A 27,208-nucleotide genomic window follows, 5' to 3' on the forward strand; every position below is an offset into this window, starting at 1 on the left:
TACGGGCATGATACTGTCTAACCAGTGTAGGATGACCCTTTGTCAGATCAAGTTCAGCATGCGACTGTTAGTATGTCTCTCCAGCTTCAACACTTAGAAAGCAAACAAACACAGGTTGAAATTATTGTGACCCTTGCTCTGTGGAGGTTTAACACTAGCACATGCTACGATAAACTCCTACCAAACGAGGTGGTGCAGTGGTTAGCACATTGGACTCTCATTGGGAGGATGACTGTTCAAACTCTCATCTGGCCATCCACATTTAGGTTCTCCACACCTCCCTAAATCGCTGCAAGAAATGCTGGGATGGTTCCTTTGAAAGGGCATGGCCGATTTCCTTCCCAATCCTTGATACAACATGAGCTTTCATCCTGGCTCTACCGACATCAATGTAGACTGAACTGTTAGGAGCTGACTACTTCTGCCATGCTCTGTCTAGAAATCCTAAATTTCAGGACTGAAGCTAAGCTACTGTAGCTGTATGATACCATGTGGATTATCACTATAGGCTATCAGAGGTACAAATAAAGGATGTGGATTGTACAGAGCTGCTGTAAGCAAAACCAGTAGAGGTAAAGACCAAGAAAGGTACTCTGCAGTAAGTTTTATGACTGGAAAAAAAAAATAATAATAAATAATAAAAAAAAATTGAATGCTGCTTTCAGAAGTAAATTCCAAAGGTCGCTAAAACACATTTGCGCTCTGGTATTCAGTTCCTAAGTATCAATCAAGCAGGAATCCTGGAGATTGAAGAAATTTTGCCACTAATATTTTCCCAGCAAGGGCAAGCAAGGTGGTGGCAAACATTCCAGATCAGGCTTAGCACCAATGTTTCATTAAATTTCAAACCTCTTCGCAACTGAGTTTAGGCATATACTACTGATGTTTATCTGCTTGGGACGTTAAACTCAACAGCCACCTTGGTGCTATTCAGTAAGAGTAGGCCATGTGCTTGCACAGAGTTGTTCTATTCTCTCATCATCATACAACACAGATGTGACAATACTATGTGCACCCCATACATTCACCTGAACTCAACAGACACACTTACAACACAACTCACTAACAGCGTGAGATAAACAGCCATTATGCACACAGGAAGAAAAGCCATTCCTATCAGGAGACTGAACCTAACAACTGTACTTTCCACTACAAATAATAAGGCGTCAATAGGGAGAGCGCCTGCAAATACATACCTCAAAATGGAAGTTACCAGGTGTAGATGTACAAAATATGAATTTCCCTATAGATGGTGCTAGCCCTCAGTGTAGCGCCCATGAGACCGCATCTGCAGCGCTAACTGCTTCCTGTTATGGCTGACGACGAATGTCAACACACAGTAACCCAAGTTCCACGCATCGGTATCTATTTCAAACTCTTAAATATGTCAAGTTCTGTGCCTACGAACTACAATTTGCAGACAGCATTGGTTTCCTGTTATTTGAATGACACTGCTGAAGAATCACATTGAAAGCTTGTCAAAACTTTCAGCAAATATGCTCTTGGGAAAACAATTTTTCAAGTGGTTCAAAACATTTGTGATTTTGATGTGACAAACGAGTTCGACAACAACGAAATGCAGGCCTTATTGGACAAAGATGATACTCAAACTCAACAGCAACTCATGGAACAATTTAATGTGATGCAGGAAACCACTCCTCTTTGGTTGAAAGCAACATGTAGTCATATTGCTCCATGATAACGCCCCATCACACACAGCAAAACAGGTGAGGGAAATGATCGAGGTGTTCAGTTGGGAAACACGGCTTATTCTCCAGACTTGGCTTAGTCTGATTATCAGTCTGGTTGCGTGCATAAACATGTTCAGAGCACACAGGGACAGATACAAAGGCGTGCACATTAACATGTCCAGAGCAGTTAAAAGATTAACCCAGTAAAAGAAACTTCGAAAGAAAACAATACAAATAATGTCTTTGGAAAAGTTATTAATTGGTTTTCTGCAGATGGACTTGCTCTGAACTTTGAAAAAACACAGTACATCCAATTTTCTACTGCAAGGAGTACAGTTGCTTTAATAAACATAACACATCAACAGAAATCAGTAGCCAGGGTGGACATACTAAGTTTTTGGGTCTACATATAGATGAGAATCTTAATGGGAAAATTCATATTTTGGATCTCCTAAAGCAACTAGGTTCAGCAACTTTTGCAATCAGAATAATTGCTAATTTTTGAGGATATAGAAATTATCAAGTTAACATACTTCCCATACTTTTACTATCTACTGTCACATGGAATAATATTTTGGAGTAGCTCAACACTTAGGCAAAAAGTATTCACTGCTCAAAATAAAGTGGTAAGCATAATGTGCGGGGCTCATAATTGCACATCTTATAGGCAGCTGTTTAAGAGGTTAGGAATTATTACAACAGCCTCACAGTACATTTACTCAGTAATAAAATTTGTTCTCAACAATATGGACTAGTTTAAAAATAACAGTGACATTCCTGATGTAATTCTTCATGCTTTCCCGGCGATCTGTTGACATCTTGGATATTCGGGAATCCAGCCGGATGTTCGCGTCGTTCTCGCACGATATTTCAACAGCGTGCCTCGCTGTCTTCTTCAGGTGCTACCTACTGAGACAGCCTCAGGTAGCACCTGAAGTGACATTCCTGATTATAATACCAGAAGAAAGACAGATTTACACTCTCCTGTACTTAACCTACCTTTGGCGCAGAAAGGTGTAAAATACGCTGTTGTAAAAGTTTTTGGTAAATTACCAGAGGAAATAAAATGTCCGCCACACAGCAGTAATAGTTTTAAAAATAAACTGAAATCATATGTCCTTGAGAACTCTTTTATAACACGGATGAGTTCTTGAATAGGAACAAATAAATCTATGGGTATAATATATGCATTTAGTGCCATTTAAGGAAATGAGGTTGGTAATAAAAAATCTGAAGCTTAAGAAAAGCCTTTCTTCATGTGTGCATTTCTTATGAACTTGACACGTTCCACATCCTAACGGTTGCCTTGAGATTGGTCAATGGAACTCTTAATTAACTAATTAACTAACCAACCAACCAGACAACTTTAGGCTCTAAGAACTGAAATGTTACAGAATGAGCAACTCTACATTTTGATTTGAGAGGACTTACAAAAGCACTGTAGTGAATGAGATTCTAAGTGGTTGGGCAAAAGCTCACAGAAATGCAAAAGGTTGGTAGAAAAACTTCTCAGTCTGGGGCTTCCAATGTTTGCAAATTCCTGCAGAGGAACATTAAACGAAATGCATGTTACAGCCAAGCCCAGAAAATTGTGTGAAGGATCCTTTAGAAACTTGAGGGAGTGGACATTCCTTGTGTGGGTAAAATGTCTGTAGTATTTCCAGTTCAAAAAATGGAAGATTTCCTATTAGTCAGGCTTGCTCTGAACAGTCATTGGTAGCAGTCAAGTCAGTTGGTGAGATTGTGGTTGCTGGAGCAGGTTAAACAGGCAGCTATTTGGGGCTGCCCCAGACAGCTTAAGAAACCACACATTTGGCATGAAACTAACCAAAACTGACAGATGAATATCCCATCAAAATCACACTTATAACCAGTTCATGCAAACATCTCAGCAAGCAAAGTAAATCACTATTTCCAAACCTAAATGTTACTGTCATTAATGTGTAGAGTCCTTACGTCTTTACATTTGTAACAAAGTTAACACATGTTAGTGTAACATTTTATGAGACATTGTTCATTTTAAATATATAGTGTTCAGCACCATTTTAATCAGTTTTTGAGTGCACTACATTATGTAATTTTGATTCTACTTCATCCGCATCAATGTTGTCCACTGGTTCAAAGCTGAAAAAACTGGTACTATTGGGTTGGTGCCATGTTCTTAATAAACACAAGAGATACACATACTAGAGACTTTAGTCATTAATAAGATATTCCCCTTCATTATTTACAACAGTCTGCTGAAGCCAGGGTATCAATCCGATTCTGTGACTATACAAATCAAGTGATTTTGTGGTGAAGAACTTGTCCCGTCATTTTCAGAGCACTTCTTATCCCAGAATCCAGTCGTATTCAGAGCACATTTTAATCCCAGAAAGGAAGTTTCTTCTAGGCTGTTCAATAGAAAGCAGCAAAGGTCAAAATCTGAGGGCACAAGACCACGTGAATAAGGTGGGTGTGGAATGACTTCTGGCTGTATGCATTGCTGTCACCCTCTATTGAACTCAAACACAAGGATATGCCAGAAATCTTTTGATTTCTCTACTTGGCACTTCATTTTCTAGTATCCAAAGCACCACTCACTATCTCCAAATGACAAAATAAAAATAAAAACAGTGACCTACAAACAAAAAATGAATCAATAAATAAACCTATAGCATGCAGAATGGCAACATGCAAAACAAAAACTTCACAAACTAATGCACCAGACTAACATATTGCATGTTGCAATTTGTTCTATGGTGTAAAAACAACTAAGATCATACACACCCATGTCAGAAGTGTAGAACATAAAGACAAAAAATGAGTTACAAGTGATTACAGGGTAAGTTCAATTGACGGAAGGAAGGACTGCTAAAAAACAAATACTTTCTCTAGAAGAAAGGGCTTAAAATACGCCAGACACACAATGGAAGTCCTGAACTAAAGATTAAATGTCCTCCATCAATTTACTACTATGGATAAAACACATAACAAGGTTGGCAGCCCACAGGTCATTTGCTAAAACAGCCAATAACTCAGAAGGCAAACATGAATGAGAATATAAAAAATCGTCGGTGCGAATGAAAAAGGCACACCCAACACCAAGTATACACAAAGGTAATCCTGCGAAGTTCCATCCAAAGGTCAAGAAATCTATGGTGATAAAGTGAGGCCCGAGCAGTGTCCTTAGGAAGTGAATGAAGTCCAAGGTGAACATGGGCCACCACAAGAAGCCAAGGCAGTGAATGCTTCACACATACCCATGGGAACCTGCGTGTAGTGTGAAGTTAAGCTGTCAGACAAATAGCTGAAAGGAAACTCCAGGAAGTAACAGAGAAGAGGGATGCACCCCATACTGGCAGTCAAAGTCATCAAAGGAGGGGGCCATAGGATTGGTGGCCAGGCAAGGGAGACAAATGGCATGCATATCCGCTGAGGATAGCAACCTATGTGTATGAGAATGGGAGTTTGGCAGCTTCTGCATTCAGATTCTCAATCAGGCTAGTGTAACGGGTACCACTGATGAAAAGGATGCTATGGTGGTGGATTGTATTGAGATGATGTAAGATAGATGGACGCGCAGATGTATAAACTAAATACCCACAGTCAAGTTTCGAACAGACATGGGATCGGGTCAAACTGAGAAGGATGGTCCATCCGCTCACAAGGAGGTACTGCTGAAGACACACAGGACATTGAAGGTCTGGATACAGTGGGCAGCCAGGTAAGTCATGTGATAGGACCAAGAAAGTTTCCTATCGAGCATGAGCCTCAGGAATTTTATAGTTTCAGCATATGGAGGAGCAACAGACCCATGATGTAAATACTGAAAAAACCCATTGCACTGCCAGAAATTCATACAAATGGTTTTGTCAATGGAAAAGTGAAAGCAATTGTCGATGCTTCACAAATAAAGACAATTGAGACAACACTCAAGGAGACAAGCCTGTGGGGAACTGCAGTAGATGGTAAAATCCTCAACTAAAAGGGAGCCAGAGATGCCCTGTGGGAGACAGGCATAATAGAGTTAATGCCGATAGCACACAGGACGACACTCAGGATGGAACCTGAGGTACACCGTTTTCCTGGATAAAGGGTGTCCTACAAGGCAGATCCCACACTTATCTCGAAAACTCTGCCTTTTAAAAATTCCTGAATGAAACAGGGCATGCAGCCTTTGAAGCCCGATGTGCAGGTAGTATGGAAGATACCACTCTTCCATTAGGTGTCATAGGCTTCTTCCAAACCGAAAAACACGGCCACAGTCTGGTATTTCCACAGAAAACTATTCATGACATGGGTGGACAAAGTGATAAGATGGTCAACTGCCGAACAACACGCTCAAAACCCAAATAACACAGCTGGTGAAAGAAATGGGGCGCTAGCTACAATGAAGCAGTCTGTCCTTACTGGGCTTAGATATGGGTATGGCAGTGGCACACCAACATCTGGGAAACATGCCCTCTACTCAGATGCGATAGTACGTATGAAGGAGAGAAAGTGCCTGCCCACAAGAGAAAGGTGCTGCAACATCTGAATATGAACATCATCTGGCCCTGGGGCGGAGGATCGGGATGAAGTGAGAGTAAAAATGGTATTGCAATACTCACAATTCTGATGGAGGAAGACATGGTGAAAGTGGTTGGGGCTCGAAATCTCCACAAAATAGTGGCCCAAAGTGTTGAACATAGCAACAGGGTCCACTATTACAACATCTGCTATGGCCAGGTTGGAAGTTGGGGAATGGACCTTGGTCTCCGAGTGTCGTCAGAGGTTAGCCCACACAACGGAAGAGTGTGGAACTGGTAAAAGAATAGTAAATGAAATCCAACCAACTTTTTGCCATCCAGAGAAAACCAACTACACTGTGCACCCAACTGTTTATTATAAATACAGTTCACCATCATAGGATGATGGTTAGAAACACGGAGAGCATATCTCCAGTCATGAATTGTGTCGCGGCACGCCTCTTCCCCACTGCGAGGAATGAAACGTTCTGCAACGGTAAATATAATGTTTGTAAGGTACTCTACCAGGTTCATCACGATTGGGAAAATGTTTGTTGAAGTTCGCCAGGGAGGAGTAAAGCCTCCAGTCAGCATTAGAAAGCTTACACGGGGGTTTGCACGTCGGTGGGGTATGAGTCGGAAAATGGATAGCATACAGGAAATGGTCGTTCAACTACGTGTCAGACAGAACAGACCACTCGAGATGATGGGCAAGCTAGGCAGTCCAGAACGAAAGGTCCAAAAGGGGAATAGGTGTGCATGGAGACTGAAAGGAATGTGGGTGCTCCAGTGTTAAGGCAGATGGGGTTGAGTTCACTGAGAAGGTCATCCAAAAAGGCAGATGTCTGAAAGGTTTTGGGGAGAGCGCATTAAAGTAATCGAGCAGCAAAAAGGGGTAAGGGAGTTGCCCAATAATCTGATGGATGTCTGCCCTGGTGACACTGAAGACGGAGAGATGCAAACAGTACAAAGAAAAAAAAGATGAAAATGCGGACTGTGACAGCTTGCAGCCGAGTGTTCAAGATGGTTTGACTATGAACATCACCCCAGATGAGCAGCATGACTCCTCCATGATAAGGAATGCTGTCCTCGAGGTGAAGGTCAAAGTGGACTGGAAAGAAATGTGAGAGGTTGACGCAGTCATAGGGACACAAATTTGTTTGCTGGAGGCAGAGAACAAGTGGACACTGTGATTCCATGAGCAGCCGTGATTCCTCCTTGTTGGATCTAAGGCAGCAAACATTCCATTGGAGGAGAGTCATGATGAGGAATGGGGAAGAGCGAAAAATTGAAGGGTGTAACCTAGGTGGCTTAGTACTTTCAAGTCAGCAAATGAGAAGACTGATTGATTTCTTGGAGCCTTTGCAGTTGGCTGATGGCAGTTCAGATGTTTGTTGGCTGGAGGGACGTAAAAAGTCTTCACAAGACTATTCCTTATGTCCTTTCCGGTCTGCTGGTTGTGTAGCAGGAGGTTTCGCCACCAGAGGCAGAAATCAGGTGGCTTGTTACACAGCTGGAGGAGAAGATGGGGATACTAACGTGACGCTGGACGATTTTACAACTGCAGCGGTGAATTTGAGGTCACATGTCTGTGTGGCCATGTCCTTCATGGAGCGAGACGTACCAAGAATGTACTCTAAGTGCTGGATGGTACAATGCAGTATTTCCAACTAGCCAGCAACTTGCGAGTGACAGGGTAAGGCACTTTTTGCTTTACACAAATCTCCTGGATGGCCCACTCATCAAGATACATAGATTCTTGGGAGGAGGCTGCATGGTCATCATATCAACTGATACAATGGAGATGTGGTAAGTAGCCCATTTGGCTGGGTTTCAACAGGACATCTGAGCGTGGATGCAATGTTAATACTAGTAGCAGCGCATCAGAATGTACGGTCGGACCACGATCACTTCATGGCCAGCTTTGATCTTTGATGAAAGCACAACTCTGTCAAATGTGAGAAAAGGAGTGCATTTAGGCGAGAAGGATGCAGCAACCATTTTCGTCATCTAGTGGACTGCAGTGATGCCCTCATCACAGGGATAAGCTTGGATTTCTGCCTCAGTCAGGCCACTGAGCTGCCTAGTGTAAATCACATAATGCAAAAAATTTAACATTCAATGGGCCTAGACATGAACAGAATAGCATTGGAGGGACAAAACTGCACGCAGTTGTGTTTGAGAATCACCACCAGTCTGCCCGGCAACTGTGTCACCACCTTTCTGAATAATAAATGGATTAACCATAGCAAAGGACTGACCGTCTTCAGTACACGAAACAAGAAAGAACTGAGGAGCAGCTAGGCGAGTCTTTGAATTGTTAGCCTCATTCCATTTACATTCAGTAGATGTCAACAGAGATGATGATGATTGGCTGCAAGAAAATCCTCCATGATCGCCGACATCTCCGATAGCATGTTCCTTCCAACTGAGGCTCTCCCTCAGAGGGGGGCTCACCTGCCTTAAGTGATTGTTCACACCTCAGGTCACATCTCCTGAATACCTGACAGAGGGACTAATTGGCAACTTGAGAAGGTGACAGCTCAGGCAATCACCCCTCCCTGGGTCTGGCGTTTACCAGCAGTTACGTGCTAACCCTACTTATCCACCTCAGGGCTGGGAATTACACTTTACCCAATCACCTGTTATGCGTCAGACGCATGGACTGGCCTTCAGGATCGTACAGGGAGGAAGAAGGAAAAAAGGAACCTCAAATGCCAAAGTGGGGGAAGGATAGGAGAAGGAACGAAAAAACAGTGAAGGGACTGTTCTGATGTCAGGCTACTGAAAATGCAGAACACATTCCCAAAAATATATTAGGCATGTTCCCCAAGGGAGGGGGAAAAAGGATGGACAGAGGGGAAGAGGACAGACATGGAGCACAAAAGGGAAAAGATGCTGCAAGGGCTGTGGCCCCGCAGTAGCCAAGCACCAACTTGCCAAAGAGTGGTGAGCCCGCTGGGCAGCTCTGATGGAGTGTCATAGTGGGAAAGGAATGAGGGGGCAGCCAATATGACAAAGATATCATGGGAACATGGTACAGTGAGCTGTGATTGGATGTTGAGACAAGGGGACTTGTGTTTGAGACTTGGGAAAAGGAGAACTTCTGGTTTAGTCTTTTGAGAGAGTAGGGAGCTCTGTAAGCCTGCTGAATAGTAGATTTTCTGACTGATTTTGGACAGCAGTGGTATGGACTTCGATTATTTTGCTAGACCACCACAACCTAGGATATTTATGTGTTATGGAACCGCAAAGATTTAATTATTTTATGGGTTCATCTAGACTTAAAATTTTCCTGCAAACCTATGGTTACTGCATATACTTATGGATGTACAGTCAAATTAGCAGAGATTGTTCTTGATGACAATATATAGCACACCATTTTAGGCAAAACAACAATGACATAGGTCAATGCGAGACTAACTTTTACATAGGTCAATGCGTAACTAGCTTTTTGCTGCCAGTGGATGACCAGCAGGATGAGAGGTAATAAATTTTAAACACTTCCATTATCTTCCCAACAGATAAGATACCTTGAATGAGATTTTCACTCTGCAGCGGAGTGTGCGCTGATATGAAACTTCCTGGCAGATTAAAACTGTGTGCCTGACCGAGACTCGAACTCGGGACCTTTGCCTTTCGCGGGCAAGTGCTCTACCATCTGAGCTACCGAAGCACGACTCACGCCCGTACTCACAGCTTTACTTCTGCCAGTATCCGTCTCCTACCTTCCAAACTTTACAGAAGTTCTTCTGCGAAACATGCAGAACTAGCACTCCTGAAAGAAAGGATACTGTGGAGAAATGGCTTAGCCACAGCCTGGGGGATGTTTCCAGAATGAGATTTTCACTCTGCAGCAGAGTGTGCGCTGATATGAAACTTCCTGGCAGATTAAAACTGTGTGCCCGACTGAGACTCGAACTCGGGACCTTTGCCTTTCGCGAGCAAGTGCTCTACCAACTGAGCTACCGAAGCACGACTCACGCCCGGTACTCACAGCTTTACTTCTGCCAGTATCCGTCTCCTACCTTCCAAACTTTACAGAAGCTCTTCTGCGAAACATGCAGAACTAGCACTCCTGAAAGAAAGGATACTGTGGAGACATGGCTTAGCCACAGCCTGGGGGATGTTTCCAGAATGAGATTTTCACTCTGCAGCGGAGTGTGCACTGATATGAAACTTCCTGGCAGATTAAAACTGTGTGCCCGACCGAGACTCGAACTCGGGACCTTTGCCTTTCGCGGGCAAGTGCTCTACCATCTGAGATAAGATACCTTGTTAAGCTCTCACATATGAACATCAGAAACAAGTCACAGAAAAAATAGGGGGAGGATGGGTAACAATAGAGAAGGCAGAAGAAGGTGTAATGGATCTGGGAGGTGTGTTATTTTCTACCGGATTTGTCGATACCAAATCTGATGAGGGAGGTTGTAAATGTTTTCTTATATTTTTGTCAGAGTATTTTTTGTGAATTGTAATTTGCCTTATTTTATGCTAATTTGGTTATATGTTAGAGAATGACAGCATATTGATTAATATTAGTAGATGTGACGAAGATATATCAAAGAGACTGGTTACAAGTGGAAGCTTGTGTGTTGTGTGAAATGTCTTTGACACTGGAGTTGTCTTTGACAGTAGTCAGACGGCAGTGAACTCTCGATGTAAGATGGTGGAACAATGTTCAGGTCCCCTTTATAATAATTTGCAAGTGAACAGCAAAAAGAACTTATTTTATTACTTTTTTATATGAACATCGAGATGGAACTACATTTGAAGAAATGGTATTTGAAGCACCAAAAATGAGGCAAACGCATTGAACCAGGTCATTTCGGCAGCCGACGAAACACCGTTGTGGAATCATACTTTCACTAGACGACTGAAGCCAACACAGAAAAGTCAAATATCATCTTATAAACATTTCACGGAAAAGTGAGTACTGTCACAAAATATTCTAAATTCAAGTATATAAAAATAGCGAGTATTTCAAAGGGACAGGATTGCTATCTGTATGTAGCAGTGTCCACTGTTCTTGTGGAAAACAACGAATTAAGTTGCTCTTAGCCTAATGGTGTTTTTAAGCAATTTTATGACTTACTCTTGCATAAAATTTTAAAAAGAGTTATGTTATACATAAACTGAAAATGAAGACAATAGTAATGTTCTATATAGAGACAATCTTGTTCCCTCCCACATTTTTGTGCAACTTCCGTTGATGTTCACTAATCACTTTACAACAGGCAAAGTTCCTTGACTCAGATGCTATATTTTGAGAACTTTGTCTGATTTTCAATTATTGAAGTAGCAAGGTCCACCAAATTGCAGTTCTCTCTTTGAACTATGTACTACCTTCTCTAGTGTCACTGGTGTCCCACTCCCCTTTGCCACAGCTATCTGTCGATTATAGAGTTATTTTATTCAAGCTATACCATTACTTCCCTCTAACTGTGAGAGCTGTTGGCTCCTTAACTGATGAGTCATGCTGTAACAAGAACAGGTTGTTTGTCTTAAACTGTAAGTTAGGGTAACTTTACTAGTTTATGTACTCAAGATTGGTTTTCTTCATTTTTGTAAATGGGTTGAAGAATGCACTGTTTGTAAATTAGAAACTAGATCTCATGTGGCAATGTCTGGGGCTCCACAAATGCTGAAGAGAAAATCGTCAACACAATGGTAGCAGCTATGTTTCTGACGTAAAAATGCCAGACTTTTTTGTTTTTGTCAATTCTGCTACAAAAAAACTGAACAAACTCTTAGGAGAAAATTTGTTCTATTTTGCAACTGAATGACAACAAACACTATAAAGTATACTATCCCTCATTCTTTGCAATGATAAATTTTAAAGTTTTGGGCATAAAATTAAAAAGATTACATTTAATCCCTCAACATAGAATCCCAAATATACTTTGGGAAATTAAGAAGAGACCTTCAAGTAAATAAAACCCCAATTATATCAATTTCATGACTGTTCAGGGGCTAGACAGCATCTGGTACTACACTTTTAGCCTGACTTATCTTGTGGTTGAGGTGGTTATCACTACACGGACATATTTACTATGTATAGCTTTGGATCCCTGACAAAACACACACTTTTAGATGCTCTCCTATATTGTTTAGGCAATGCTTTCAAAAAAAGGATTACTATACTAATTCTGAGTTTGATGTTGAATTTAGCAACTCCGAAAGTGAAGATGAATGTGATGTTACTTTACTAGAGACAAAGTGATGACAATCATCAGGTGAGTGACAAGTGCTTTCCAGTGGTACGAGATAAATACATCAACTGTGCTTCAGCCCGCTCCTTCACAATTTATGTTCACAGCAAACCCTTGTGAACTAATGGTTAGATTTCATAGATGTACAGAAACTAAGAAATGGCTTCAAGCTCCAGGACAAAATCCAAAGCCCAGGGCACGAGTGTACTTGGTAATTATTATTGGCAATCTTCACAATTTTGTAATCACAATTTTTAGCTTTAAAAGCTGTCTTTATGCCATGTCATTCATTATAGCATTTTTCCATTGTTAAAAATATATTTTTTAGACATTATTTGAAAAAAATTGTCTAAGTTAAGGGGTTAATTATTGTCACTCGTCTGTAGCTTACAGCTAGCTCCACAAAAAATAATGGAACATAATTTCATACAGAATGTGCATTTTAGGCTTAACAGTAGAGGAACATCTTACCAGGCATGTGACTGAATGGTGGATACTGATGCGCTCCAAATTTCATCCCGAGACATAGGTAAGCCATGCGATTCTTTCAGCCAACCTGTTTTCCACGCAGTACTGTTACGGTTGCATTTGCAACAATTCTTTACAGCAGCACTCCACCGATATGACATTTCCTCTGATGATACAGACACATTCTCTGATGTTCTCATGGCCTGATACTGCTCACTTTGTTTCATCAGCGGTGTTAACTTACTGTCATTGGTATTGTTGCTTGTGAATAGCATAGAAAATGGCTGTTTGCTCTCCAATGTATGGTCAACATGATCGTCATCAATTTCCAAACAGTTAACAATCTTTTCAGCAAAATGTTCATCTCCTGGGAAGTAAAATTCATTTTCTTTTGACTCTTGCCTGCTTCTTTTAGTATCAACTTCCTCATCACTTGTAGCATTTTCATCAGATGCCTCTGTCTGGCAACATTTTTCAATCTGACGTACTCTAAATTTTGGTACAAAATCTTTTCCTGCTGATGTTACACTATCAGGGCTTCTTGCAGCCTTATGCCTTCCACTATAAAGTTCTTTCTCTTTGTACTCCATGTACTTTTTTGGAGTCTCTATGCCTAAATCTGTTTCCAAATACAGAGCACCACTTTCACTTCTTTTGAAAGGAACAGACTCCAAACTGTTAGGGATTACAAAAGTTGTCCCATCAGCATAGCATCCCGTGTTATTGTTATGGGAGTCTGAGCTCTCCTGTCGTATTGGACGAAAGTGTGTTCTGGTAGAAGTAAGTAAATCTTCTTCTTCCTTGTCCTTAACATTATCTGTCACTTCATTTGTTTTTCTACCTTCTGTTGCTACATTATAAATTCCATCAGAGTGTTTAAGAACTGTACTGGGCGGAACAGCAACAAATTTATTATCTGAAGCAAAATTGCAAAATGACTGTTTTGGAACTACTTCTGTGAAACTACTATCCTCTCTATTATGATTCAATGTCCCAAAACTACCATCTGAAAAACTGCTGCAATTTGGAAACATATTATAATGTGGGAAGTTGTTTGTTAGTATGTTTGAACTCTCAGTAGTTGGCCATCTTCTATTCCAGACATTATTTGGTCTTTCAGGATGTAGGCATTCTTCCAATGGTAAAACAGGTGCCATTGATGAAAATCCATCAAACTTATTCCATTCTGATCTTCCCATCTCCATTTTCACATTTCCAGCAGCCATGTTACTTCCAAGTTTCAAGAATGGAAAATAGTTTTTGGGAGCTATGTTCTTCTTACATACTTGATCTCCTAATTTATTTGATTTACTTCCCACTACTTTTTCTGTGCCATTAATTACTGCATCAAGGTTATCAACATCCTGCTTGGTTTTGTCAATGTACTGACTTTCATCATTGTTCTCTCTGTCACTAACAAGACAACTGCTTACATTTTCTTGTTCTACTAAGTCCACCTTGTTTTCATCTGTGGCCAGAGGTACTGTATCAGATGGCTGACTTGACCATATAGAGCTTTTAATATTCGTACCACAACGTATGAAAGAAGTGTTTAAGCTCCCAACAGGTAAATTCTTACTTCCCGAGTTTTCTTGTTCAGCACAAGTAATGAAAGTGTTCTCCAATGGTGTTTCAGATCCAATTACCCTGTTACTTGGTGATGAATTTTCAGACCTACTCTCTGGACTCCACAAAGCTTCTATACTGTGGTCAAATTTCGCAATTAGTTGGGCCAAATTTTCATCCACATTCTGGCCTGACTCACCCTCATAATCCTGTATTCTTTCACTTTCATTTCCCATGTCTTCTGTTAATTCATTCTGCACGTGATGGCCATAAAAATTGCATGAACCAATATTCCACATTTCTCCTTCCATGCTCAGTGTGTCTTCCAAAGATAGTGTCCCCTGTGGTTCCCCTTGGTTTTGCCTATTGTATTTTGATATTCTCCATCCTGTCGCTATAGCTTTTACGCTGGGAGCAAATGCATTTAAGTCTGTGTTTTCATTACTCCACACTCCTGTAAAACTCCATGAAAAAGGACAAACCAGTTCTTTCTCTGCATTGTCGGTCCAGTCCTTGTCCTTGATTTGGTTTCTAGATCTTATACCATTTGACAAACTATCAACATTTCTCCCCTGGTTCTCTTTGTTCTCAGCACAATTTGTAGCACCCAATGTTTTACCACTTTTTGGTGAAATACTTATCTGGAGTTTATTTTTTCCAAAAGAATTTGCTAAAATTTTCTTATTTCCCCAAGCTGAAGAAAGATCTGAGCTTAAAACTGGTGGTTTAATACTGGAATCACTACACCTGGTTAGAGGTGGAAAAGCAGCATAATACCTGAAATTAAAAAATAAAAACACATTTAAAAATGTATTACCATGAAAACATACATGGAAGAAATCATTACAAATATTTTCCTTACTTCTGCACTAGATCACTTGGTGATTGTGACTGAGGCTCACTGACTGAAGGCAAGGATGGAGTGGAGTGATTATGGTTCTCACCTAATAAAAGAATATAAATCTATAAGAAACCACAACTTTCATTGAACTGGGGCCAAATAAACTAATCTTTCACACTTACCTTCGCTCTGTATTTCCTTTAATTTTGCACAAAGTTCATCAACCAGTTTCTCAATTCCAAATTTCTGGAAAAAAGGGAAAGAACAGTAAATAACTAACAATTTAAATTAATGTTTTGAATTGTCTACTATAATCCTTAAACATTGTAACAGTGAGTGCAACATCCATCTCCTATTGCCACAAAGTGCAAGTTTCAACACCTGAAAGTAATGTAGTATCCAATAATGACCTCTATTTTTAAATTCAAGATGGAAAACTTTTATAAGAAATTAACAGAGTAATTAAACTTAAGTTTCCACTTGTACTGAAACATTACCACCACTCACAGCTGAGTGCGTTTCTGGTAAAATGTGACTTGGAATAGAAGTGTTGTACCATTTTTAATCATTTTTTTTAAACCTATATAACAACATAATATTAAAAAAAAAGATTCCAAGACTTACCAAGCGGGAAAGTGCCGGTAGACAGGCACAATAAATAAAACACACAAACACACACAGAATTTCTAGCTTTCGCAACCGACGGTTGCTTCCAATCCCGGGAGCGCTTTCCGCTCCTGGGATTGGAGTGACTCCTTACCCTCGCCCTTAAAACCCACATCCTTTCGTCTTTCCCTCTCCTTCCCTCTTTCCTGAAGAAGCAACCGTCGGTTGCGAAAGCTAGAAATTCTGTGTGTGTGTTTGTGTGTTTTATTTATTGTGCCTGTCTACTGGCACTTTCCCGCTTTGTAAGTCTTGGTAATCTTTGTTTTTAATATATTTTTCCCATGTGGAAGTTTCTTTCTATTTTATTTACAACATAATATTAGTTATTCCATTGAACTGCATGGATAAACTTGCTCCTATAATACTATTTCACTATGTATGCTTATACAATTTTCACTATAATATTTTTGGGGGCCCAATATGTTCACGAGTATTACTCCTAGTTAGGAAGGGTATTTAGGTAGTATACCCTTACAGCTGCATTACAACCGGTCAAAGTTTTCTGACATTATTTTAAGAACGTACCAATCCATTCAGATGCAACCTGCTCAGAAAATTTATGATTACTACCACACATTCAATACAGAGCACTCATATGACAATACTGATAATATTTTACAGTACCATATACATTAAACCAAAGCCACAAAATGAATTGATGGGAAGGGTTAAGAAATCTACATACATGGCATGAACCATGGGCACAAACCCTTAAAAAAAAAAAAACAGACAGAGGTGACTGACTTACAAAAGCTTTGTTAGCACACTCAGTGATTGACGCCAGCTTGTTACTGGACATTCCTCTGCATAAGACAAATGAAGTTCACTGATTCATTATTAAAATAATGAAAAATGACGTATATGTTTCTATATGAAAAAACTACATTTATGTACTAAATGAAAAAAAAAAAATCACATCTATACACATACTAACTGTATCTGTTGAACTGTTTAAATGACCACCACTATTCACCTTAATATATTATCCTTATATTTGCATAGTAATGCATTGCTCTGACTTGCAAGGCTATGCATTCTTCGTCTGTCCAATCTCTGGAAGGTTTCTGCTCATGTATGCATTCAGGGGTATTAAGCTGTGTGTGATAATGAAATACAAACTGTAGCTTACTGGAACAACCTGTCCGAGTAATTTTGTTATGTTTATAATTTAAGATTCATTGCCATACTGGTGGTATGTATGTATGTATGTATGTGAGTATGTAAGATTAAGTGTCCAAACTGTGAGGTAATCAGTCTCATGTTTGTGGAACACATGAAAGATAATAAAAATGAAGTAAAAGAGGTATGGCCAGGCTGATGAATGGAGCAAACACAGTCAAGAGCTCCCCAGTGTTCAGCACGAGGTAGGATTCACTGCCATAATCTCAATAACCAGTGAAGTAAGTATTTTATATGAAAATAAAATGCAAAGCAGATGAATGGTTGTATGAAGCAGTACCACAAATGTAAACAACTGTATCCAACTGAAGATTACAGCACAAATGCTCAGAAACACAGTGGATATTAACCAAAAAGTTGCTGATGCAGATAATTGTTTCTAACACTTTATGTAAAATGTTTTCGAACATTCTCACAGCAAGCATAATAGCACATATGAAAATACTACTTTAGCCAAAAAGCATTTTAAATGCAAAGCAATTGCATATATAGTGCACAGAACCCAACTTCTATTCAATTTGATTCTTGTCAATGCAATTCCCCCCAAATTTAATTCTCTTTAATTTGTTGTTGCACCTATTTAATTTTAACCACACACAGTACTCCCTGTGGCCATACATAAAATTATTTCTTATGGACCTGCATGCCAGTGAAAACTAGATTGATAGCTTACTGCACTGTTGATATCTGTCTTCTGTCCTCCTGTTACGTCCCACATTTTTACAAAGATGTAGTGGCTTTAATCTATCAGACAGATTTTTTAAAAGTCTTAGCCAGCATTACAAATTTGACCATCACCTTATTTAATTTGACTACATTCCATTATCCTGGTTCTGTTTTTATTGATATTCATCTTCAATTTTTCTTTCAAAATACTGTACATTCCATTCAACTGCTCTTCCAAGCCCCTTTGCTGTCTAACAGAATTACAATGTCATCGGCAAATATCAAAGTTTTTATTTCTTCTCCCTGGACTTTAATTCCTATTCCAAATTTTTCTTTGGTTTCTTTTACTGCTTGTTCAATGTACAGCTTGAACAACGTAGGGGATAGGCTACAACCCTGTCTCACCCCCTTCTCAACTACTGCTTCCCTTTCATACCCCATCGTCTATTACAAGTACTGTCTGGTTTTTGCACAAGTTGTAAATAGCCTTTCACTCCCTGTATTTTACCTCTTACTACCTTCAGAATTGGAGAGAGAGTATTCCTGTGAACATTGTCAAAACAGTTATCTTGGAGAGAGAGTATTCCTGCGAACATTGTCAAAACAGTTATCTAAGTCTACAAATGCTATAAACATAGGTTTGCCTTTCCTTCACCTAGCTTCCAAAATAAGGTTATAGGGTCAGTATTGCCTTATGTGTCCCTACATTTCTCCGGAATCCAAACTGACCTTCCCCAAGGCCAACTTCTAACAGTTTTTGCATTCTTCAGTAGAGAATCCATGTTAGTGTTTTGCAACCAAGAATTATTAAACTCTTAGTTCAGTAACTTTTACATCTGTTAGCAACTGCTTTCTTTGGAATTGGAATTACTCACTACTTCTTTGTCCGGGGGTATTTTGCCCATCTCCCTTCTTTGCTTAACACTGGTTTCCCATTTGAGCCCATCATATTCATACAGTTGCTTCTTTTTTCCTGCAAAGGTCTCTCAATTTTCCTGTAGGAAGTGTCTTTCTCCTAGTGATAAATGCTCCTAAATCCTTACATTTGTTCTCTTGCCATATCTGCTTAGGCATTTTGCACTTCCTGTCAACCTCATTTTTAAGTGTTTTTATTCCCTTCCACCTGCTTCATTTGCTGACTTTTTTAAATTTTCTTCTTTTGTCAACTGAATTCAATATCTACTATGTTATCCATGAATTTCTACTAAGCCTTGTCTTTTTACCTCTTTGATTCTCTGCTGGCTTCACTATTTCATCTCGTAAAGCCACCCATTCATCTTCTACTGAATTCCTTCCCCCGTTTTAGTCAGCTGTTGCCAAAGCACCTCCTAAGATTCCCAACAACCTCTGCTACTTTTGACTTATCCAGGTCCCATCTCCTTAATTACCTATCATTTTCGAATTTTTTCAGTTTTAATCTACAGTTCATAACCAATAAATTGTGGCCAGAGTCCACATCTGCCTGAGGAAATGTCTTAGAATTTAAAATCTGGTTCCTAATCTCCATCTCACCATTATATAATTTATCTGAAACCTTCCAGTCTCTCCTGGCCTTGTCCACATATACAACCTTTTTTATGATTCTTAAACCAAGTGTTAGCGATGATTGAATTATGCTCTGTGAAAAAGTCTACCAGGTGGCTTCTTTTTTTTTCATTCCTTTCCCCCAGACCACTTTCACCTACTTTTCCTTCTCATCCTTTTCCTATTATTGAATTGCAGTCCACCAATGTAATAAAATTTTCATTTCCTTTAACTGTCTGAAAAATTTCTTTTATCTCACCATACATTTTCTTCTGTCTCTTCATCACTGCAGAGCTAATTGGCATATTAACGTGTACTATTTTCGTAGGCAAATGTGTTCACTATGCTGTTCACAGTAGCTTACCCACATTTCCATTTTCTTATTCATTATTGAACCCATTCCTGCATTACCTCCATTTGACTTTTAACCCTTTAGACTATTAGTAACCTTAACCTACCTACCCATTTCTCTTTCTAAGTTTTCTAATACCTAACCTACCTGCTCGGTTAAGACATCTAACATTCCAAGCTTCAATCCGTAGAATGCCTGTTTTGTTTCTCCTGATAACAGCGTCATCCTGAGTAGTCCCCACTGGAGAGTTTACTGGGGGATTGTTTTACCTCCAGAATGACGAGACCCCAATTTAACCATGCAGTAGAGGCGCATGCCCCCGGGAAATAATATGGCTGTAGATTCCCACTGCTTTCAGTCGTTCACAGTAGCAGCATAGAACAACTGTTTTGGTTGATGTTACATGGACAGTAAGTCAATCGTCCCCTGTACCTACTGAAAAGGCTGCTGCCCCTCTTCAGGAACAACTCATTTGTCTGGCCTCTCAACAGATACCCCTCCATTGTGGTTGATATCTGCACCACTGAGGCACAGAAGCCACCCCACAGATGGCACAGTCCACAGTTCACATGACCTTTTAAAATCTATGAATATGAATTTTTTGGGCACACTCTTGACATTCTCCCAGATTATGTTCAACTTCTTGTTCTTATGTTACTGGCAGTATGGCATGATAATTCTCCACTTCTGTAACTATTATACTGTATACTGCAGTTAGCAAAAAGATGTACTGAAACTTATGGATTGATGCCAATTGCGTCCACACAACATATTTCACTCCATGTATGTTTACCAGGAATTTTACTAGTTAAGAAAGAAATTTCACAGTGTCGATCTTGCAATCTGACAGCAAGCTTCTTGTACAAAAATGGATTTTATAAACACTGATTTTAAAGGCAATTCTCTCTATTTCCTTAAGTGTTTATTGATTCACACAAATTAAGAAATGCAAAATAATTTCTCAAAAATTTAAATAAGTAGTTCAGTTCTCACATCTACGAAATCAAGTCAGAAATATTATCAAAAGAGAGAGGAGTAAAGTATTTCAGGAGTAGTGACACATGCAAAAGAAATAAGAAACTGCCTTGCCGCGTTGTTAGATTAAGATACGTAAATTAGGTGAGTACATTTGGTTCTTGTCATGCATTCATATTATTACATGTAAAAATTTGACATTACTGTTTGAGTTTATGCCAGTAGTTAACCGCAGACAACAAACAACATATGTGGGATTTACATAGTATCTACATACAGGGTGCCTTAAGCTCAAACATACAAGCACTCTTTCCCCAGTAACTAAGGGTTATATTTTTGATGTGAAACAAAATATAGGCAAATGAAGGTAAATACAATAGCAAACCTTATACTGTCTGAAAGCCACTGGAACGTGAAGTAAGCAAACTGAATACTACCTTAGGAAATGGAACCTAACGAATCTTGAAGTTCTGAAGGCAGCCAGGCAATGTGCCCCTCCACTCAAGCAAATTGAATGGAAACCGCTTACACTAGCTAGCACAATTTTCATTTCCACTAGATTTTTCCAAATACACTTTCAACGGTTACTGTTGTGATTTTCAGTTTATGCTATACTATCAGTAATGGCACAAACTAACGAAGAATTTCTGATATGCTTATGAGACTCAAATGACATTGCAAAAATAAACTAAGAACATACCATACTTCTGTAGAATGGTATCAGTATCATCCACATAGATCACAAGTTTCTTGACAACTGGAGTCATGGATTAGGAATAGTGGTCAAATGCAACCAGCACACAATGTCTCCACAAACATACTCTAATAGAGAACAGAGAGGATTCCAGTGTCAACAGAAATGCCACCTGGATAATTCTAGATGATAGTAGCTTATGTTGGTACCACATCCATATTCATCAGGCAATGAACTAAGATATTCCCATGCCAAAATTGACTTCTGCACATAGTTTTAAAGTAAAACCGTAACTATGACTGTCATACTGTGGAATGGTAAAACCATTTTACAATTTAGTGGTGATGTAAATATTCAATGTGCTTATTACTGGTCAGAAGAAAACACCTACTTCCCGTGTCAACAAGACTAACAAAAACCAGCATATACAGAGCACTGAAGTGTTGATTCATTCATGATAAATGTAGTCAGATCTTCCTATATTGACGAATAATCATGTGATGAACATTGCTATGAATTTCTGTCACACACTGATGGAGCTACTAGAATATGTTCAGTAGCAACATGGATGCAGCAAGATGCATGACCAGTAAACTTTTCCTTGATGATCAGGCATATCTTCATACAATTTTTTTCTGGTACAGAAATTGGTACACAAAGGCCAGCAAGTCTACCACCAGTCCCCAGTTTTAACTTCACTTTATTATATCTATTGGTGACATATTTAAGCCCTTATGTATCAACAGCGTCCATAGCACGTGATATGGCAAAGAAAATTTGCTAAACACACTGTTTGCTCCCAGATGCAAGGTGCTGCTTCATGATAAAGTGCACAAAAGCAGGCATGATTTTGCTTATAACAATATGGAAAGCCTTCTGAACACCTCTACACTAAACAGAAAAAGAAAACTATTTTAATGCAAGTTTATTCAACATGAAAAGTTTTAAGAAAAAGTTTTTCTATCTCTACAACATTGAAAAGTACATCCACTAACTAAAACTTTCCTTCGGTGGTGTTTCTTTAGCTTTATGAATAGTTTTTAGAACTCTGTTCAACAGCACCATTGTTTTCCTATATTCTCATTCTCCTTAAGACAAGTTGTTTTCTCCATTTTTCAGCAGATTCTAGACAATGTTAAGATTCAGCATTCTATTTGGCCCCAACATTCCGCCTAACAAATTTTACCCGCAAAAGAGACTTGAGCACTGTTTCAGAGAGAAACTGCCTGTATGATATGACTGAAGAATCTGTATATTAAAAACTACAATCTTAAGATTCTATGGTAGCTTTTTATGATCCAACAATGGGTACAGTTCTTACGAAACATTTAAAAAAATTATTCCCATAAACAGGGGAAATGTTATGTATTATGCAGTTACATTCGACACTTAGCTTACATTAAAAGCTTTCTACATTAAACTGCACAGAAAACACTAAAATTTCTTCTTATTTCTTGTAGTATACAGCAATAACAATACACTAAGACCACAACTCCTACGGTGGGCTCTTTATTTATCTGCTAATAAATAAGTAATTCTCCCAAGTTCAGAACAAGCAAGTATTAGTCAATCCATTGATTTTCAGATAATCAAGTTCAAGCGAGTAACAGGAAATTACAGGCTTTTTGTACCGTGATGTTAGAAGACCTATTTGATCCTCACAGGATAGTTCTACCCAAGAGCACCCATATAGCAGTTTATGAGCAGGTGGGGGGTGGTGAATGCACTAGACCTCTGGATATGGAGCAGTTTTAAAATTTTGGTAGATGAATGACACCTTAAGCAGCCATAAAAAGTTTCAGTTCAGACACTCTTAAAAATCTGTATAATATTGACTTTTAAATCATTATCTTGAGTGCCCTTGGTCCTACAGAGAATTCAGATTTTAATGTTAACAATGGGCATATTCTACAATCAAGTAGCTGCCACTGTCCACGTTGTTAGTAAAGCAGACTCTGGCAATTCATATTAGAATGACTAAATTACACGACATCAAGGACGACTATGATAATTACTTTGGTTTTAGGTCATTCAAAAACTCCATTATCAGCACTGTCACTAAATATATACATATGCATTTGTGAATATATATGTGTGTGCATTTGTGACTTGACATACGTGTAAGGGTTTTAACCGACAAAATTTGACTGATTGGGCTACAGAATAACATAAAACTTCAAGTGTTTGCCCATTTTAACCAATAAAAAGTGGTTACTTGGTTTGAAGTTAGTGTATCTAATACCACCTTTATTAGACTTTACAAAGAAATAGTAATGTGTATGCAAGTTTCAAATGCATAAAAAGCCTTTCTGGAATTTCTTTATGATGCAGAAGGAAGAGATGGGCTGAAGGACAGTGTTCTGTTTTAAGGTGAACTAAAACGATCTCTTTACCAAGGTTATGAACATGGCAAAAAATGGTTGGAAATCATCTATTAATACCCAAGTGTTGCCTAGTTTATTACAACAACACATTATAACACAAAAGGAAATACTATGACATTTCAGTACCTTAAATGTTTTTATCCCAATTATAGACAAAAAGTCATATGTGACAGACAGTTGGATGAGAAACAATACTAAGTTCTGTACACAGTTGCATAGAAGTTTCATGCATCACCTTTCTTTTAGGCAAGAAATCACGTGTTCAACAGCTAAAATTTCAAACTACTGCAATTTCTTTACAGCATGAATTACTGTTAAAAACAAATAATGACAAACAGAAAGCTTCAATGTAATAGCAGCCATGTTACTACAGGCAAGTGCGAAAAGCAGGCAACAGAAAACAAGATAGCCACACCATAAGATACAAAATAAATGTGTCAACTCAAGCTTCTGTTATCTCAGTGTAAAAAAAAAAAAAAACGGCTTTGAATCAAACCTAAGTCTTATACCTGATCAGAAGCAGACATGAGGCATTCCACAGCAGCAGAGCGCTTGAGTTGCTCACAGTCCCAAACATCCCAGTATTCTTCCCTCCGGCCACGTTTGCGGCCTCGACGACCAACCTCCTGTTCAGATTTCCCTATTACACATCACGCTTAATCCTATTCTTTGTCATCTCAGAAAAATTACAAGTGAGCAATTTGTAATCAAATTCATTTAAAATCTGAGAACATATGAAATAATATAACGGAACTTAACATTTCTTAATACATACTGACCCATAATTTTAAGTTGATTACTCAGCTTAAAGCATTTGACTTAACCTTCTTAAGCCACAATTATAAAGTCTGAAAAACAAAAATAAACCTCATTCATGTGCTGAAAGGTGCTTCTTTGGTTGTGTAAGGGTGGACAAAACTAATTTTACCCTTCCTAACATATACTGTGCAGCACATTTAATCTTGTGTCACACAGTAAAGGTGCAAGGGTGGAGAACAATGAACATTTCGAAGAAGCCATCCCAGCATTTCACCTATGCATAGAAAAACAACCTCTATGGGAGTAGCAGTATTTGAATCCTGTTACACTGGAAAACGTGTCAAGGGCCTTACTTAAAATGCCACATGACTTGATAAAAAGCGCTGAAAAAATTATGGTGCAAGAAAGTCTGCAAGTAGAAAATTTAAGTTACCCTCACTATAGGGGTCATTAGGTTGTGTATTTTTGTTGCGCAGTAACAGTTTCAAGATTTATCAGTAACAAGACTTCTTCTCACATCTGCAAAATGTCATTAACAAGAATGTTCACCTAACTGTAAGCGAGCTCAAAGCATTGAATGGAAAGTTCTTACAAGGACACAGATAAAATAAATAAAAGAGTTAAATGTCTTTGGATAAGTCCGTCAAAGTGATAAAACGAAGAACACGAGCAGCTGCTTGAGCATCATCAGCTAAAATTTCCTGTAGGTTAGAGGGCAGAGAAAGGACAACATGAGATTGATTAAAACGGGGATATGACAATAAAACATGGTGGACTGTCAATGCATTACCACAAGGGCACCACGAGGCGGGGTCACCGGATAGCAGGTAGCGGTGGCTGAACCAGCAATGCCCAGTCCGCAACCTGGTGAAAACGACCTCCTCTCATCGAGATGGTCAGGAGGAGGTTGTTCAAGCTGTTGGGAACGGTTTTATGGCCCGGAGCTTATTTTCTTGAAGTGACAACCAAGTGTCCCACCATAATGACACAAACCTCTTACAAACAACCCCACTAATGTCAGATGATGGGACAAAAAGGGAGGCTGGTCAAGGCAGGACGACTGCAGCCTTGGCTGCAGCATCAGCTGCTTCATTCCCAGGCACTCCTACATGGCCTGGAACCCACATAAAGGTAACAGGAGAGCCATAATCAGCAAAAGAATGGAGTGATTGCTGGATCCGCTGCACCAAAGGATGGACCGGACATGAAGCTCCAAGGCTCTGAAGAGCACTGAGTGAATCGGAGCAGAGTACATACGAAGAATGGCGGTGGCGGCGGACATACTGAACGGCCTGAGAGAGAGCAAAAAGCTCGGCCATAAAGCTGGAACACTGGTCAAGGAGCCGGTGTTTAAAGGTGACGTCCCCGACGACAAAGGCACAGCCGACACCATCGTCAGTTTTGGAGCCATCAGTGTAAATAAAAGTGTTATTGGCCAGGCGCGCACAAAGTTCAACAAACCATGAGCAATAAACTGCATCCGGAGTAGCCTCCTTCGGGAGTGAGCGGAGGTCAAGATGAATGTGAACTGGAGCCTGGAGCCAAGGTGAAGTCGGGCTCTCACCCTTTCTGAAGGTGGTAGGCAGGGCAAAATCCAATTGTCGAAGCAGGCGACGAAACCAGACTCCAGGGGGCAGCAGGGCAGACACATACAACCCATACTGATGGTCGAGAGAATCGACGAAGAAGGACTGATAAGAGGGGTGGTTGGGCATTGACAACAGCCGGCAGGCATACCAACAAAGCAGTACGTCACGCCGGTAGATCAATGGTAAATCGGCAGCTTCAGCATAAAGACACTTGACGGGACTGGTATAGAATGCTCCAGTTGCAAGACGTAACCCCCGATGATTGATGAAGTTGGGACGGCGTAAGAGGGATGGCCGAGCAGACGAGTCTCCCATAATCCAGCTTTAATCGGACTATGGAAGTAGGGCAGTGCGATCCGCTCCCCAAGATGAATCACTAAGAACACAGAGGACATTAAGAGAATGTGTACAACGGGCAGCCAAATAAGAGACATGCAGAGACCAACAAAGTTTCCTGTCCAGTGTGAGCCCTAAAAACTTCGTTATCTCCACAAAGTGGAGAACAACGGGACCGAGATGTAAGAATGGTGGAAGGATGACTCGACGACATTGCGCTCGTACTTCTGTAGAATTTTGAAAAATGGAGGTCAAATCCCAATGGGGACGATCAAAATGAAGGCCGAAATGGTTGAAACTCCTTTTAGTCGCCTCTTACGACAGGCAGGAAAACCTCGGACCCGCAGAGGGAGGTGGAGGGAGGGGGGAGGAGGGGGCGCAGGAATAGGTTGTAACAGACAGACACCTAAGAGTGATCCAAAGCTTGAAGTTTCTTTGAAAGCAACCATTACAAAAGTCTCATGTCTCAGAGATTGAAGGACAAACATGTCTGTTTGAACATAAGACCATGATAGAGATATATAGGACGGGAAGGAAGGGTGGAAAGGGAGGGAGGTTAATGACATTTATACAAAATGGAATTCAGAATGAAAATGGGAAAGAGGAATACTAAAAACAAACAAGAATTGTGTAAAAAATTTCACAGATAATCCTGGAATGTAGACATATAAAACTTCGCATAATTCACGTCAAATGAAAACAAACCTTGTAAGATAACTATCCTGCTCAACAGAGGAAACAGGTGCAGCATACTGACTTCTGTCAGCCCAGTGGTTCGGCTTTCATGCTGTAGGGGACACCAATATATTGAGGTGG

At 39.7% G+C, this 27,208-nt stretch overlaps 1 protein-coding gene across 3 annotated transcripts in view; it reads right to left on the reverse strand.

Annotated features, from left to right (window-relative positions):
* Positions 1-27,208, reverse strand: part of LOC126276266 (uncharacterized) — a 76,582-nt gene that overhangs the window by 25,044 nt on the left and 24,330 nt on the right. Inside the window, exons 5-8 of one of the 3 annotated variants that reach the window (XM_049977262.1) lie at positions 24,218-24,334; positions 15,451-15,514; positions 15,290-15,371; positions 12,865-15,204 (exon numbers count right to left, since the gene is read on the reverse strand). In XM_049977262.1, the coding sequence (XP_049833219.1) occupies positions 12,865-15,204; positions 15,290-15,371; positions 15,451-15,514; positions 24,218-24,334 (2,603 nt within the window). Of the gene's footprint in view, positions 1-12,864; positions 15,205-15,289; positions 15,372-15,450; positions 15,515-24,217; positions 24,349-27,208 lie in introns of all 3 variants that reach the window. The other 2 variants (XM_049977264.1, XM_049977263.1) reach the window with 2 other exon arrangements.

This window comes from Schistocerca gregaria, chromosome 1 (assembly GCF_023897955.1).
Source record: "Schistocerca gregaria isolate iqSchGreg1 chromosome 1, iqSchGreg1.2, whole genome shotgun sequence".
Lineage (NCBI taxonomy): Eukaryota > Metazoa > Arthropoda > Insecta > Orthoptera > Acrididae > Schistocerca > Schistocerca gregaria.